The sequence below is a fragment of the Maniola jurtina genome, chromosome 5, assembly GCF_905333055.1.
Source record: "Maniola jurtina chromosome 5, ilManJurt1.1, whole genome shotgun sequence".
Lineage (NCBI taxonomy): Eukaryota > Metazoa > Arthropoda > Insecta > Lepidoptera > Nymphalidae > Maniola > Maniola jurtina.
In genome coordinates, this window is record NC_060033.1 from 13,583,043 (window position 1) to 13,599,250 (window position 16,208).

Consider the following 16,208-nt stretch of genomic DNA (forward strand, 5'->3'; position numbering starts at 1 on the left):
ATGATGATCATCAATCGTAGCAATTGTGTAGGTAGGTATTCTAAATCTTCAGTTTGTTTCAATTTGTTCTTATCGACGATCGGGACAGAATGTTTTATAGGTATTTTTAGAACTGGAACGCCAGAAGAGGTATAAAACTATTGGACCGTTTTATCGGTTTTATTATGCCCCAACACGCCACTTCAATAAAGCGAACCAACGGAATAAAACATAGGGGCAAGTGGGGGCGTACGAAGGTCACGGTAAAATATTTACCGAACTTTACCTCCAAAGCCTCAATAGCTCAACGGTTATAGGAGCTGACTGAAATCCCAAAGGTCGTAGTTCAAACCCCACTTATTGCACTATTATCATAGGTACTCCCAGCACAAATTTTATCTATCTATAAGTATGCTTAGTTGGAGGGCAAAGGAGAATATTATTCTAAAATGATATCGAGATGACGTCGATGTGTGATCTGAAAGTTCTCCATAATGTTCTCAAAGTGTGTGAATTCTGTCCATTCGCACTGGGCCAGCGTGGCAGACTATGTGCCTTATGTATAGCGCCTTCCAGGTACGGTAAGGATAACGCAGCAAAGAGTTTAAATAAATAACGACTCTTGTATCAACGAAGTAAAGTGCAATTTAGCTTGCACAGTGTTGTGGTCTAAAATTTAATAAATGCTTCTCTTTCTATCGCGTAAAATCTTATGTCCTCACTTCTTAACTTAATTCTGATAGGAAGTTAGGTGTATCAAATAGTTCTTTAGCGAGGCTCCACCCACGTTTGTACTTTATGGGCAATAAATGAAACATACAGATTGCAATATTGAAATCACACGTCCTACAAAAATTCGGTCAAATCTATGATATACAACAGTACAGTTTTGTACAAATAAATCTGTGATAAAAGTTGGTGAAATAATCGGCCCGATTATCGAACCTACATAAAGTCTAACGTGGGCGCTACGCCCACGAGCCTACGCTGCCACTTTTGTTTCATATAGTAGCCAAATTCATAATATTCTACCCTCAAACTACTAGTGTTTCTATACATTTTGCTGATAAAGTAGGCATGTCAATTTCAAAAACTTAAAAGAAACTTGAAAATAAACATATAATTAAATCGTTAATTTTATACACTAGCGACCCGCCCCGGCTGCGAACGGGTAGCTTATTACAATTTTCGTAGGCATTTTATTGAAAGTAAAATATAGCATAAGTCACTCAGGAATAATGCAGCTTTCTACTTGCGGAAGAATTTTCAAAATCGGTTCAGTATTTCCATAGATTACCTCCTACTAACAAACTTACAAACCTCTTTATAATATTACTAGAGGATGCCCGCGACTTCGTCCGCGTGGATTTAGGTTTTTAAGGATCCCGTGGGAACTGTTTGATTTTACGTCATAAAAAGTTGCCAATGTTAATTACAGGGACGCAAGCTACCTCGGTACCAAATATCCTACAAATCGGTTAAGCGGATGGGTCTTTAGGAATCCCGCGGGAACTGTTTGATTTTCCGGTATAAAAAGTAGCCTATGTCCGTCCCCGGGACATAAGCTAACTCTGTACCTACCAAACGTCAGAATCGGTTAAGCTACTGGGCCGTGAAAAGGTAGCAGACAGACAGACAGAGAGACACGCTTTCGCATTTTATAATATTATAATAGTACAATAGTGTATAGTATGGATGGATTATAGATATAATATTATCTAAGGTGATATAAATAGCTTTAGAATCTAGATTACCCGCTAATCTCCCCTATTACGATAGGCGGTAAGACAAACACGAAAGGTCGTAGCACGCTGCTACGCCGTAGACACGTAGCATCAAAATCAATACCGGAGTACCTAACCTACCCTACCCCGCGCCCCGCGCACACTAAATTTAGATTTACTAAAATAAACGAAAACTAGGTTATCTTGTAAATTTTCAATTAATAATATTTTAGACTTACCTATCTAAAGACTAGAATCTAAAATCGTAAAACACTGGCTTCAATAAAAAAAAAAATCTTAAGTTATATTTCAATTAAGAACCTAAAGATTAAATTTGAAAAGGTATCTGATTCGAATTATTTTACTTACATTTGCTTTGAAGGTACAGTCATGTTCATAGTAAACGAAAATAAATATTCGGTCGCAAGGGCGGTGCGGTTTTTTTAACGAATATTATAGAAAATTTCGTGTTTAGGTTTCGTATTTGCTAATTAGGTATGTACCGTACCTACTTATAGATTTATTACACAAATTGAAAATTTGCATACTAGATACCTATATATGCTAGATACCTATTACTTAAGAATCAGTTGCTTATTATAAATATCTATGTATTTATAAGTACCTACTAACCTTCCATTAAACCTACGTACGTACATACCATTGAAAATTTTACAATAAATCATTTTTCAGTCAATTTTTTCCCCAAAACTGTAACAAAAAATGTAATTACTTCACTAATGAAAAAATCTATTCTTACCTCCACCATTCTGCTGACATAGATAAGGAAAGCGCCAGATGTTGCCCAAGCCCACAGAGTATCCAATAATAGACAAAAAGAACTGAAGTTTTCCAGACCAAGCTGCTCTGTCATCCCCAGGAACGTCTCGTTGCAAGGAGTTGGATCTCGATCCTTGGAGCACGATCGTCACCCCATGAGGTCTTTCTGACCCATCTGCCCTGGTGTTTAATGGCGCCAATTCATGGCCATTCAATGGACCAATCGGCTCAGCCTTTGCCGCCATTTCAATTTTTTAAATTCGGAATGTAAATCTATAAATTGTCTATGACTTTTTATTTTTTATTTCAAAATGAAATTATACGGTTTTGTTGTATACGTCTTATAATTTGTGTTCTGTTATCAATAAATTAGAATTAGAAAATAATTATCACCTTAATAAAATTATTGTCAATTGACTAAAATTAATTATAAAGTGTTGATGCTTAAATCAAATTTTCAATTTGACGAGGTTCTTTGAATGGTAATCGTTACCTATGAATATGTTCATAATATTTACTTATTACTTTTTTAGTTATTGGTGTATTTCGTAGTCATAAGTGAAGTATCGGATGGCGTCTTTTTTCACGAATTCCACTACTTTAAAATACGTAGTTGTCCTTTGGAGGAGCTTTTGTCGTAATTTCAGCGAATCTCTGAATACGTACAATGCCTCTCTGTGCATATATGAGCGTTTTTTGTACTAATACTAAACGAACATGGCTGACTCTAAGCCAGAAGCATTTAGGGTGCAACTAGTTCCTGGAGACTCCCATCTTGATTAACATGAGACGAGATGAATTTCACTGGAGATCTGAAACAAGGAAAACTTTATTTAGCTTAACAAAAACCTCTTTTTTTTAATGCGGTTAAAAGTTATAACCTTTCCTTTTGGTTTTACCGTACCTAGTCGGGTAAAAAGCTTACTAAAATCATTACTCTTATACTGGCGCGGTCGGGTAAAAAATATGTAGGCGTAGTTAATTTTCATGTCTTTTATGTCTGAAAGTAGGTTTCAAAGTTTAAATACGGCTGCCCACATAGCACTTTAATATAATATTAAAACTTGCTAGCAAAACCGGCAGTTAGCTGGTATGCGGCTGGCACGATGCCAGTATCATATTGAAATTCCATTTACGTGGGCAAATATGGCGTGGGATGGAGAGAGTCATGCTTGGAGTTTCTCTAACGTGAACAAATGAATGAGAAATGAGAAGATCCGTAGAAGAACCAACATAGTTCAACAGGTTGCGAAGTTGAAGTGGCAATGGGCAGGGCACATAGTTCGAAAAACCGATTGACGTTGGGGTCCTAAGGTACTGAAATGGCGACCTCGCACTGGTAAGCGCAGTGACGAAGATCGTGTAAGTAAAAAGCCCAAATACTAATTTTTCATATGCATAACTTGAAAAATGACGGACTTCATTACCAAGTTTCGTCTCCTACTCTACCCCCTTGGGGATGGAATTTCTAAAAATCCTGGAATACAAGTTTCTTCATTTTTAATCGAATTTTCATAGATGTAACTTGAAAAATGCTGCACAGTTAAATACGGCTGTCCACATAGCACTTCCAATGTTAAACTTGCTAGCATAACCGGCAGTTAGCTGTATGCGGCTGGCACGCTGCCAGTATCATATTGAAATTCCATTTACGTGGGCATAGGGCGTGGGATACGTCCTACTGAAGAACGGATCAGCTAAGTAGGTACCTATTATAAATACCATAACAGAAGTTATATAAAAAGACGTCAGACATTTTGAAATTTTTATTTGTTGTTAAAGCGGCTATAGAAATATACACTTTGTGAAAATTTCAGGTCTACCTATTGCGGTTCATGAGATAAAGCCCGCAGTCAGACGAACGTACTGCAGAGGCTCAGTAATAGGGTTCGCGTAGGCGTACTTCGGGTACGAAATCTTAAAAAGTAGCTAAGCGGCTATACCGTATACGTGTTCAGAGTCGTTAAATGAGTTGAGAGAGTGATTGACACGCATTTGACTTATTTTCTATTAGGTACGGGTACTTACCTAAATATGAATAGGTAGGCTATGCGTAAAACTTACCTAAATATGAATAGGTAGGCTTTGCGTAAAACTTACCTAAATATGAATAGGCAGGCTATGCGTAAAACTTACCTAAATATGAATAGGTAGGCTATGCGTAAAACTTACCTAAATATGAATAGGCAGGCTATGCGTAAAACTTACCTAAATATGAATAGGTAGGCTATGCGTAAAACTTACCTAAATATGAACAGGTAGGCTATGCGTAAAACTTACCTAAATATGAATAGGCAGGCTATGCGTAAAACTTACCTAAATATGAATAGGTAGGCTATGCGTAAAACTTACCTAAATATGAACAGGTAGGCTATGCGTAAAACTTACCTAAATATGAATAGGCAGGCTATGCGTAAAAAAATGACCGCTCACGCGCCATTTTAATTTTATGTGTCAAATGTCATGTCAAAAGGACGATTTTAGTCCTTATTTTAAAGGCAAACCGGACTTCGTCTGTGATGGCGTTTGCTGGCGCGTGTGCTGTGCTTGTTTGGAGTGTTTTTTTTTGCTAAGAGTGGCTGGTTTTTGTGTTAGTTGGTGTTTTTTGGTGGTGGAACTGACTGGGAAGCGCTCTAAAGGGGCGCCGCGCGTATGTCGGCGGGTGCCGGCGCAGACGGAGTCCATACTTGTATAAATTCAATAACTTGAAAATATCACAAACTTGACATTGGCTAATCAGAGTAAAGCCAGATTTAAAGAAAAAAAAAAAAGGCAAACCGTACTTTTGACATGACAGTTGACCCATAGATTAAAATGGCGCGTGAGAAGACATTTTGTACGGACTATGAGCAATATTTTTGAAACTACGTTACAACAACGTTATTTCGGTAAACACCGGTTAATTACATCGTCAAATTGGAACGCGCCGCTGAGATGGGCCAATTAGTGCGAGATTTTCCGATACAGGCTATGAAAAATCCATTAGTTAATTGAGTAATATTGTGTTAATACATGCAATATCTATAATGGGAAGGGGAAGGGTCCTGTACATGCGCCTACATCCCTCTAGATTTTAAATTATGTATCTACCTATACCACAGACCTATACCTACCATGATTACAATCGCCCCTTCCGTTCAACGTCTCTTTATACAAAATTCTATCCAAATCCAGATGTGCTCATTATATAGTGCTATAATAAATTAATAAAAACGATAAAGAATTTATTATATATAATTAACTAGCTGACGCTCGCGACTTCGTCCGCGTGGATTTAGGTTTTTCGAAATTCCGTGGGAACTCTTTGGTTTTCCGGGATAAAAAGTAGCCTATGTGCTAATCCAGGATATTATCTATCTCCATTCCGAATTTCAGCCAAATCCGTCCAGTAGTTTTTGCGTGAAGGAGTAACAAACATACACACACACACACACACACACACACACACACACACACACACACACACACACATACAAACTTTCGCCTTTATAATATTAGTGTGATTCTTTATCGTTCAAAAACATAACATCTTTCTTATCATACTAATACCATATACATACGTCTCTATTATTTTTTCAGTGAGCTTTCATCATTTAACTCATGGCCGAGTTCATCCTCTATTTAACTTTAAGGGTGGAATTTCTGGGTGGTCTTCGGCTTCTGCTGCACGCACAAAAGATGGAAAGATACCCAACTGTGTTTGTTGTGGACGCTTCTCAGACCCTGGGTGCGTTTGGAACTTTCGTGGCTTTAGTCAGTTTACGCAATTATTATCACCATTACAACATTACCTTACAAATCCAACCATTGACAATCAAAAGGTGTAAGTGGTAGGTACCTGACCCAAAAAGAGGGGTGTTATAAGTTTGACGTGTGTATCTGTGTATCTATCTGTCTGTGGCCTCGTAGCGCCTAAACGAATGAACCGATTTTAATTTAGTTTTTTTTGTAATATATAGATCAGATACAAGTGTAAATTAAAAACTTATAACACCCCCAACAAGGAAAGGTTACAGTAATTAGAAAAGAGCTGATATTTTTCAAACGGCTGAACCGATTTTCTTGGATTATAGCTAAGAACACTCTCGATCAAGCCACCATTCAAACAAAAAAAAAACTAAATTAAAATCGGTTCATTAATTTAGGAGCTACAATGCCACAGACAGATACAGAGATACACACGTGAAACTTATAACACCCCTCTTTTTGGGTCGGGGGTTAATAAAAGAAAGAAGATTTACGATACATCGAGGCGATACTATTTATCGTGTGTTTCATCCATTTGTAAGGTTTCGAACTTGCACGCCACACCGCTGCCGCGTTTCAGAATTTCGTACATTATTCCAGGTTCTCTCGCAATAAAAGGCCCTCTTTGAATAGGTAGGTACGTACCTACGTAGTATATTAGCTACGACGATTACAAAGGAGGCTGGTTTCGGTGTCAAGGCCGCTATAAAGGGGCGGCTTTGTTCCACACAATGTTCTATATTAAGTAGGGACCAACGTCTTTATTTGGTAATTTTTAGTCCTTACCTACCTAACGAACTGGGATTTGCAATCTAATTACGTAAAGAAATAGGTACTTTGCTAGAGAAATTGGTGATTTAGTCTTCTCTAGACCTAAGTACATATAATAAAATTGTATCTTTAATATCAATGTCTGTTTATTTGCATGTTGCACAGGGATAAGTAGGTACCTACCTACATAGGTACCTATATAGATTGGTAGGTTTCGCTGATTTCCTAGGGATATCACGAAATCCCAGAAGAAGGAGAGAACCTCAATTGATTATAATATACTTATAGGGAGGTGGCGAGCGATGCAAGCCGGCAATATTCGTACCGAAAGAAACAATAATAATAATTAATAAGTATCTTCAATTTTTAAAGATAACTATACCAATATAAGATGACTATACCAAAACTCATGAATAATGAGTTTATGAATACACCTGCTTTTTTAACTCTGTGAAAATTTCTTCTTAAACAAATAAAATATTCTAAAAGAGATTTTTATTTATTTTCATGCATAATCGTTTTTGATTTATCGCGCAAAATGTCGAAAAGAATATCCCTGACTTGAACTTGGCCCGGTTTTTTTTTCAAACAGTTTTTTGTTCAACCCTGGTGTGAACACGCACGACAGAAAGAAAACTCGATGGCGCGCTGAGCACAATTTTAATTTCTCAAATCTGAAGTAGATATTTATGTAAGACAAAGAGAAACGCCAGCTAAACGCTCTGGCTTCAAAGGAGAATGGTGTCAAGGGCGCCATGGCAAAGGGCATTGTTATGTCGCGACTTCGTACTGGTTCCAATGTTAGGGGGCTTGGTATCGAGCGATTGTGAGTTGTTGTACTCGGCCGAGTTTCAGAAGTAGGTAGGTAGGTACCTGCATAATTAATTGGGAAAAGTGACCCAATTTTTCGGTAAGATTTTACAAAATAATTCTCTGCTATGATTTTTTGACGTGACGTCTTATAATTCGATAGAGCCGGCTGCACGCACGAAAAAACATGACTCATGCGGCGTTACCTCGCTCTGAGGCGTTCCATGTAAGGCTTGAAGTGCAAGCGAGAGCGCGGAACGAGCGACAAAGAAGCACAATCGGCCTTTGTTGTCACGTTCAACTATCGTCAGTAAACCGACTTTACAGACAACCAATTTTTTCATGTAAACTTCTAAACAGCAGCGGTTTAAACTGTAGTGAGTCATTCTCCTTATATTATATTGTACTATGCCGGCTTCGCACGGGAGACGATATAAATTCCGACTTAATACACAAATATTATGATCATACCGGTAGCTAATTATTTAAATTGTAGTCTATAAACTTCTTAGAAAACCCCTTGTTCTATTGGTCAAATGAAAACCGTAAACTTTTTTTTTTAATTATTTACACTAACAACATCCATACAATAATTATGACTAGAAAATGTAAAAATTCACTGCAATATGGTTGTCTAGTACATGTATATACTTTAATATGTATGTATAGACTTTAATATGTAATAGGTAAAAAAAAATTTCAAAAGAAAAATAAAACCGACTTCAAAAACGACAAACACTAAAAAGTAAAAAATAACTTTTGTTTAGCTACACGTGTAATGCACCTTGGTATGAAGTCGAGCGAGCATATTAAAACAAAATTAGAAATCCAAGAGTGAAGCTCGCCCGACTTCATACCTAGGTGCATTACACGTGTAGCTAAACAAAAGTTATTTTTTACTTTTTAGTGTTTGTCGTTTTTGAAGTCGGTTTTATTTTTCTTTTGAAAATTTTTTATTTCACAATTTTTAGTGGCCCCACTGTACTATAATATGCTGTGCCCAGTTAAAACCCTACTGTTTACTAAGCTATTACACTGATCGCGAGCAATTTGCTCCTATCCATTGAGGAGTTCTGTTCTTCATCTCCGAAGATATTCATCAGATCTTCACCAAATTTATATGGGACCACCTGCACAGTATATCCTTTCAAACAAAAAAAAAATTTCCAAATCGGTCCAGGGGTCTTTGAGTAATCGGGGAACATACATAAAAAATATAAAAAAAAATAAAAAAAAAAAAAAAAAAAAAAGATCCCGACGAATTGAGAACCTCCTCCTTTTTTGGAAGTCGGTTAAAAATTGTACAACATTTCCCTTTCAACAAGGGTTGGATAGATCGACGTACAAAAATAATCAAAGTCCGAGGGGCCTACAAAATTCCATAGACTATAAATGTGGGGTAGGTTGAAAACATCGGTTTTGTTGTAATCCGTGTCAAGGCTACGCCGTGCGAGGGGTAGACAGGGGTTGGTACCTTTGTTGACCAAAACCAGTTCCAACTTTGAAGTCGAATGACAAGAGGGTTGGTAAGCTTGCAAATTTCGGACGAAAAATCGTGATTTGGGGGAAAAATTGCAGGAAAATCACATCACACTAATATTACAAAGGCGAAAGTTTGTATGTGTGTGTGTGTGTGTGTGTGTGTGTGTGTGTGTGTGTGTGTGTGTGTGTGTGTGTGTGTGTGTGTATGTTTGTTACTCCTTCACGCAAAAACCACTGGACGGATTTGGCTGAAATTCGGAATGGAGATAGATATTATCCTGGATTAGCACATAGGCTACTTTTTATCCCGGAAAATCAAACAGTTCCCACGGGATCTTTAAAACCTAAATCCGCGCGGACGAAGTCGCGGGCATCCTCTAGTATAAAATAGAAATAGAAATTATCCGTAGAAATCACCGAAAGTGTGTTTAATTGTTGGGTTATTGGTTTGTTGGCTTGTCCTTCAATTACGTCGCAAAGGATCGACGTGATTCCGTACCTCAAAAGGAAAAACGGAACCCTTATAGGATTACTTTGTTATCTGTCCGTCTGTCGTGTCTGTCAAGAAAACTTATAGGGTACTTCCCGTTGACCTAGAATCATGAAATTGTTTATTTATCGTGCAAAATGTCGAAATAATACCCGAGTCCAGAAGCCTCGGTGCGCGAGTCTGACTCGCACTTGGCCGTTTTTTTTGCATGGGTTCTTAGTTAAAGATTTTTATTTATTTTTTTTTATTTTTTTATTTTTATTTTTTGGAGACACACAGTATTAACAATAAACAATAAACAAAACAAATACAAAGCACACACACCACAACAGTTGAGTTGAAGAGCGACAAAGGCTACTTACTATTTATCCCGGAAAATCAGAGTTCCCGGGATCTAAATTAAGTCTTCAACTCCCAGTGTCCACGTTTCAGTGCCATATATCTACATAATGACAGGCAGGGGACACACGCATTAAAGACTTTCAAGATTCGTCTTGGCTTTGGGGTAAGTGGGTGTTTTATTTTTATTTATTTTCATTTGCTTTTTATTTTTAACCCCCGACCCAAAAAGAGGGGTGTTATAAGGGTGTATCTATGTATCTGTCTGTGGCATCGTAGTTCCTGAACTAATGGAACGGTTTTAATTTAGTTTTTTTTTTGTTTAAAAGGTGGCTTGATCGAGAGTGTTTTTAGCTATAATCCAAGAAATTCGGTTCAGCCGTTTGAATGTTATCAGCTCTTTTCTAGTTACTGTAACCTTCACTTGTCGGGGGTGTTATAAATTTTTAACTTACACTTGTTTATTTTTTGTTTTGCGATCACAGTATCAAAATGACCATGATTGCGATTTTCCACCGATTATTTAGTATCGCAAAACCGAATGCATCAGAGTTACGTAATCTGTCAACTGATTTCCGGGCAACACAAAGCATTTTTGTCCCATTATACCAGCACCACGGCTAAAAATACATTCGCAGTAGATTTGCATCCATTCATAGTCTTTATTGTCAGCCTTGTTTGATTCATTCATAGAATAGAACACGTGTTAGGTACCTACCTACCTACCTACGAGTATGTTGCTCTTGCATATAATATTTTTAACCCCCGACCCAAAAAGAGGGGTGTTATAAGTTTGACGTGTGTATCTGTGTGTCTGTGTATCTGTCTGTGGCATCGTAGCGCCTAAACGAATGAACCAATTTTAATTTAGTTTTTTTTTTGTTTGAAAGGTGGCTTGATCGAGAGTGTTCTTAGCTATAATTGAAGAAAATTGGTTCAGCCGTTTGAAAGTTATCAGCTCTTTTCTAGTTACTGTAACCTTGACTTGTCGGGGGTGTTATAAATTTTTAATTTACACTTGTATACAATAAAAATATAAAAAGACTGTTATTAAACGGGCTGAGTTTCTTGTGGGCTCTTTGTCACATAGCGTGTTTGGAACACTTAGTTTTCGTTTTTAATCCCCGACCCAAAAAGAGGGCTGAAATAAGTTTGACGTGTGTATCTGTGTATCTGTCGTGGCATCGTAGCTCCTAAACGAATGAACCGATTTTAATTTAGTTTTTTTTTTTGTTTGAAAGGTGGCTTGATCGAGAGTATTATTGGCTATAATTGAAGAAAATCGGTTCAGCCGTTTGACAATGCCTGCGACTAAGTATTTGGGTTTGTAAAATCCCGTGGGAACTCTTTGATTATCGCGAGATGAAAAGTAGCCTATAATCACTCCCATGTGGGGTCTTTAACTACGTCTTATACCTATGCAAAAAATCACCGTTGCTCCATTGCGACGTGATTGAAGGACCAACCAATAAACCAACAAACACACTTCCGCGTTTATAATAAGGGTAGTGATATCATATAATAATGTTTCAGAGAATAATAGGAAATATAGGAGCTTAAGGGATCAAGACAGGCAGTTATACTAAAAGCATTTCACAAAAGGTTTAATCTTATAATGCCGTATTGAAAACGGTCTCTGAAACGAGGCATGACTGCCACAGAAATGGCGTAAAAGCAACTGAAATACCCTTAGTGCAAGTATGCTTATCTCGACTACGTGGGTAGATTTTAAATATCGAAACACTATAAATTCAGAGAAAATGAACCTAGAGATAATCGTTTCAAAGCCGTTAATATACTACTCCTAATATTTGCTCGCGACTTCGTCTACATGATTAATATGACAAACTTTTCTTCTTATTGTATGTGATAAAATCTTCGTTTGACGGTATGCTGCCTGTAGATGAAAGGAAGATCAAGTTTAGATCCACTTCAGTTTGACGTTACAGGGTTTGGAACCTTTTTTATCGATCAAGTAAGCCCTTGACTGCAATCTCATCTGGCGGTAAGTGATTATGCAGTTTAAGATGGAAGCGGGCTAACTTGGTAGAGATATGACAGTTTTTACTAAAGCCATTCCCCTTTGGTTTCTACCCGACATCGTACCGGAACGCTAAATCGCTTGGCGGCACGACTTTCTCGGTGGTAACTAGCCACGGCCAAAGCCAGACCAGACCAGAAATTTAGAAATTATTAAATTCTGAACCCCTGCCGGGAATCGAATCTGGGACCTCCCACTAATAAGACCACAGCGCTTACCACTGCGCCAGGGAGATCCTCGTTTATGAACGTTTTCGAGTTGTGTAAACTCGTGCTAAGCCTGTCGGTTAGTGGGTCAACTCACGACTCACAGATCGATATACCTATCACAGCCTCGCGGCCGTAACGCCGGCGTCGACTGCACATCCAGTGCTTCTTTACGTATGCTGTCTTGCTTATGCAGGGCTGCCACCAGCGTTGCCAAATTACTTTTCGGGCAAAGCGGGATTTTGAAACCTTTTGAGTTAAAAAGCGGGATTATTTCATGAAAACGGGGCATAACAAAACTTATAAGTATCCCACTAATATTATAAAGGCGAAAGTTTGTCTTATGTATGTGTATGTGTGTATGTTTGTTACTCATTCACGCAAAAACTCTGAACGGATTAGAACGAATTTAGAATGTTTGAAAATAACTTCATTTCAGAGTTGTATTCAATGATAGAACTCAAGTTTAGCACAGGTTTTTGAAAATGGAATTCAGTGATCAAGCTAATAAACTTAAGACTTAAGCACAATTTTAGTCCGTATTGCTTCAGATCTGTTCATTCATCATTCATTCATGTTCAAGAAATCAATTCAGATTTGTTTTCAGTGGGCTAAAAACATCCGGCCTAAAGAAAAAAAGGAACGAACATAAGTTTTATTATATCGTTTTTTGACAACCCTATAAGCACTGCTCGATTGCTAAATGATACACGGCAATAATGCTTATCACACACGCTATAAATACAAACATTATATAGATGTTATAAGAGTCATTGTTTGTGCTTTTATCTATTAATATTTATCTCATGAAAGTTCTTTTTCATTTAAAACTAGATTTTGTGGAAAATTATGGCCCCGGTAGGTGGTATCTGTCTTGGGTCAAAAAGAAAGTTATTGGTTTTTCTATTGTCAACAAATAATTCTCACTTGCAGAAGTGCTTAGCCCGAAATTAGGAAGCTTTTAGCGAATAGGTCTCTAAGATAAAAGATTTACTGAGTGAGCGCTAGTAAAGATCCGAAATTAACGATTATCACAGATTAGTTCAGACTTTTACCAATATGACTTAAAAATCTTAAGCTTTTTAGTAACATAACAGATATATAAAAAAAAGTGCAGTTAAGTACCTAAAAGCAAAAATCATATTATCGTTTTTATTCAAAGCGCTCTTGCAGGAAAAAACAGGCTTTTAATTATTATTTTGGTATATAATTATAAAATATATTTTCATATTTTTATTATGATTAGCTTATGCCCGGGACGTCATTTGCGTGGATTATACAAAATTTGAACCCCTATTTTACCTCCTTAGGGGTTGAATTTTCGAAAATTCTTTCTTAGCGGATGTCTGCGTCATAATAGCTATCTATCTGCATGCCTTTCAGCTATCTGCGTGTCAGTCAGTCAGTCAGCTTTTCCTTTTATATATTTAGCTTTATTGGTTTTCTTTGTAAACCTTCAAAGGTTTTTCGGTGAATATCGTAACATTTCCGCGAAGGAAAATAACTACCTTGTTTGGTTGAGAAATGCATGACCAGTGCAACTACCGAAGCCCGACAAAGTAAGTAAATAAATAATATCTCGACATGCAAGGATTATTGTAGCGACGCGACTTTGTGGCGTGGTGGCGCTTGGTAATTTTATATTTATCTATCTTTCATCATTTTTTTTAATGCAGTTTTTTATTTATCTATCTTTCATCATTTTTTTTTTCAATGTTACTAGTTACAATTTCTACTTACTCTAACATCTGCCCGGTCCACGACTTCATGCGCGTAGATGATCTTTAGTGAGTTAAAAAAGTTAAGGGTGAATACGGAAAAGTTTGTTTTAAATGTGCAATCTGATTTTTAAAAATTTCATTTAAAAAGATATTCAAGGTTGTTTTATTTTAAAAACATGAATAAAAATGTGGATACACTATACTAGTTAGGTGTACGCTATGATTCACAAGTGTAAATTAAAAATTTTCAACACCCCCGACAAATCATTTTCAAATAAATAATTATGTATATCTAAGCAACGTCCATCTTGACAGCTTGACATTTGTCAATTGACACTTGAATATTATGAACCTAAGGGTTATGTAACCTTCTTTTCTACAAGAAAACTAGAAAATAGCTCATAACTTTTAAACGGCTGAACCAATTTTTTCGGATTATAGCTAAGAACACTCTCGATCAAGCCACCTTTCAAACAAAAAAAAGTAAATTAAAATCGGTTCATTCGTTTAGGCGCTACGATGCCACAGACAGATACACAGATACACAGATACACAGACACACAGATACACAGACACACAGATACACAGATACACACGTCAAACTTATAACACCCCTCTTTTTGGGTCGGGGGTTAAAAACGAATATCAACGCCGCGCGCCACATTGTACGCTAACGACACAAAAAACAAACGATATTTTGACAAGTAATTTTATTATTACTACTTTTATTGATATTTTAGGACAATACCGATTTAAATTTTTTGTATTGCATAAAATATGTGCTAAGTATCAAATTCTGATTAAATAGATTTTTTATGGTAATTTAAAAACGGTCAAGTGCGAGTCGGACTAGCACACGAAGAGTTCCGCACCATCAAATACAAATACAAGAAAAATAACTAATATATTATTACAGCTATAATACAAGAAAAATAATATATAAAGATATATTATTTTATTTTATTTTAATTTGAATGGCGGCTATTTTGATAAATTTAATTATTTGTTGCTAGAGGCACTAAAAAAACTTTTCAGTTCTCTACCTATGACGGTTCATAAGATAAGTACATCCTGCTGACAGATATACAGAGGGACGGACAGCGGAGGCTTAGGATTCCGTTGGCACTCTTCGGCTACGGTACCCTGAAAATTAGCGGTGTATAGGTACGTCTAGGTACTTACCTCAAACTTACCTTCGCAAGATAGGGTCTTAAACCAGCCTTAACCCTCTAATAGACATGTGAACAACCTTGTATGATTAAAAAATAAACAATCTTAGCACGTGTAAGAACCACGTGCTAAGAAAACCAGAGATTTCCGACCTCTCCCATCCCTTGCGCCCCTCCCCCGCGCAGCGCACAATCAATAAAACACCTTCGGGACATACGAACAAACCTTCAATGCACCAAACCTCCCTGCTGAATTTAATCTGTATTGTAATCTTTCTAATCTGTATCATGAAACAATTAAACGATTCACACTTGACGAATTTTTTATGAATTCCTATTTTTTTATTTGTATCTGTGAGAGCCAATTTTATCTATTTTCCTCACGCTAAGGATTGCATAATTCGACTTTCGAATCGGACTTTTTTGTTGATTCCTTCCCTTTATGTAACATAACTTATCATCCATTTTTAAAAGTACGTAATTTTTTATTTATAGGTACTTAATTAAAATATTCATAAGGTAACAAAACCTAACAAACGCTGCAAATATAAAAATACTTTTTTAATTAAGTGATATTAAAACTCAACCTACTTTTTTCTCAAACTGTAACACTGACTATAGACACAAGACTGTTTTTTTTCCAACCCGTATTTTCATACGATTTTCAAATATCGAACGCGAACGTTATTTCGCGTCGGGCGAGCTTCGCTGACTGCCTTCATAAGATCAGGAATAGTGATGTCACGTTTTATTAATTTATTATATTATCGATATAATTTAAAAGCAAGAGATTTTTAATTCATATTCAATTCATCATTCTGTTTTATAATATAATAAGTGCTTGTAACCTTTACGAGCGGTTAAAACTCTTTTGACGTTGTCACCGATAAGTAGAATTTAGTATTTTTTTAATGAGTGTACCATACAATGTGGTAGTTAAAAAATATTT

At 36.7% G+C, this 16,208-nt stretch overlaps 1 protein-coding gene across 4 annotated transcripts in view; it reads right to left on the bottom strand.

Annotated features, from left to right (window-relative positions):
• Nucleotides 1-15,961, bottom strand: part of LOC123865289 (sodium- and chloride-dependent transporter XTRP3) — a 33,642-nt gene extending 17,681 nt beyond the window's left edge. For all 4 annotated transcript variants that reach the window (XM_045906239.1, XM_045906242.1, XM_045906241.1 and 1 more), the window contains exons 1-2: nucleotides 15,851-15,961; nucleotides 2,464-3,295 (exon numbers count right to left, since the gene is read on the bottom strand). In XM_045906239.1, coding sequence (XP_045762195.1) covers nucleotides 2,464-2,728 — 265 coding nt within the window. In that variant the 5' untranslated portion in view covers nucleotides 2,729-3,295; nucleotides 15,851-15,961. The remainder of the gene's footprint in view (nucleotides 1-2,463; nucleotides 3,296-15,850) is intronic.
• Nucleotides 15,962-16,208: the final 247 nt, after the last annotated feature.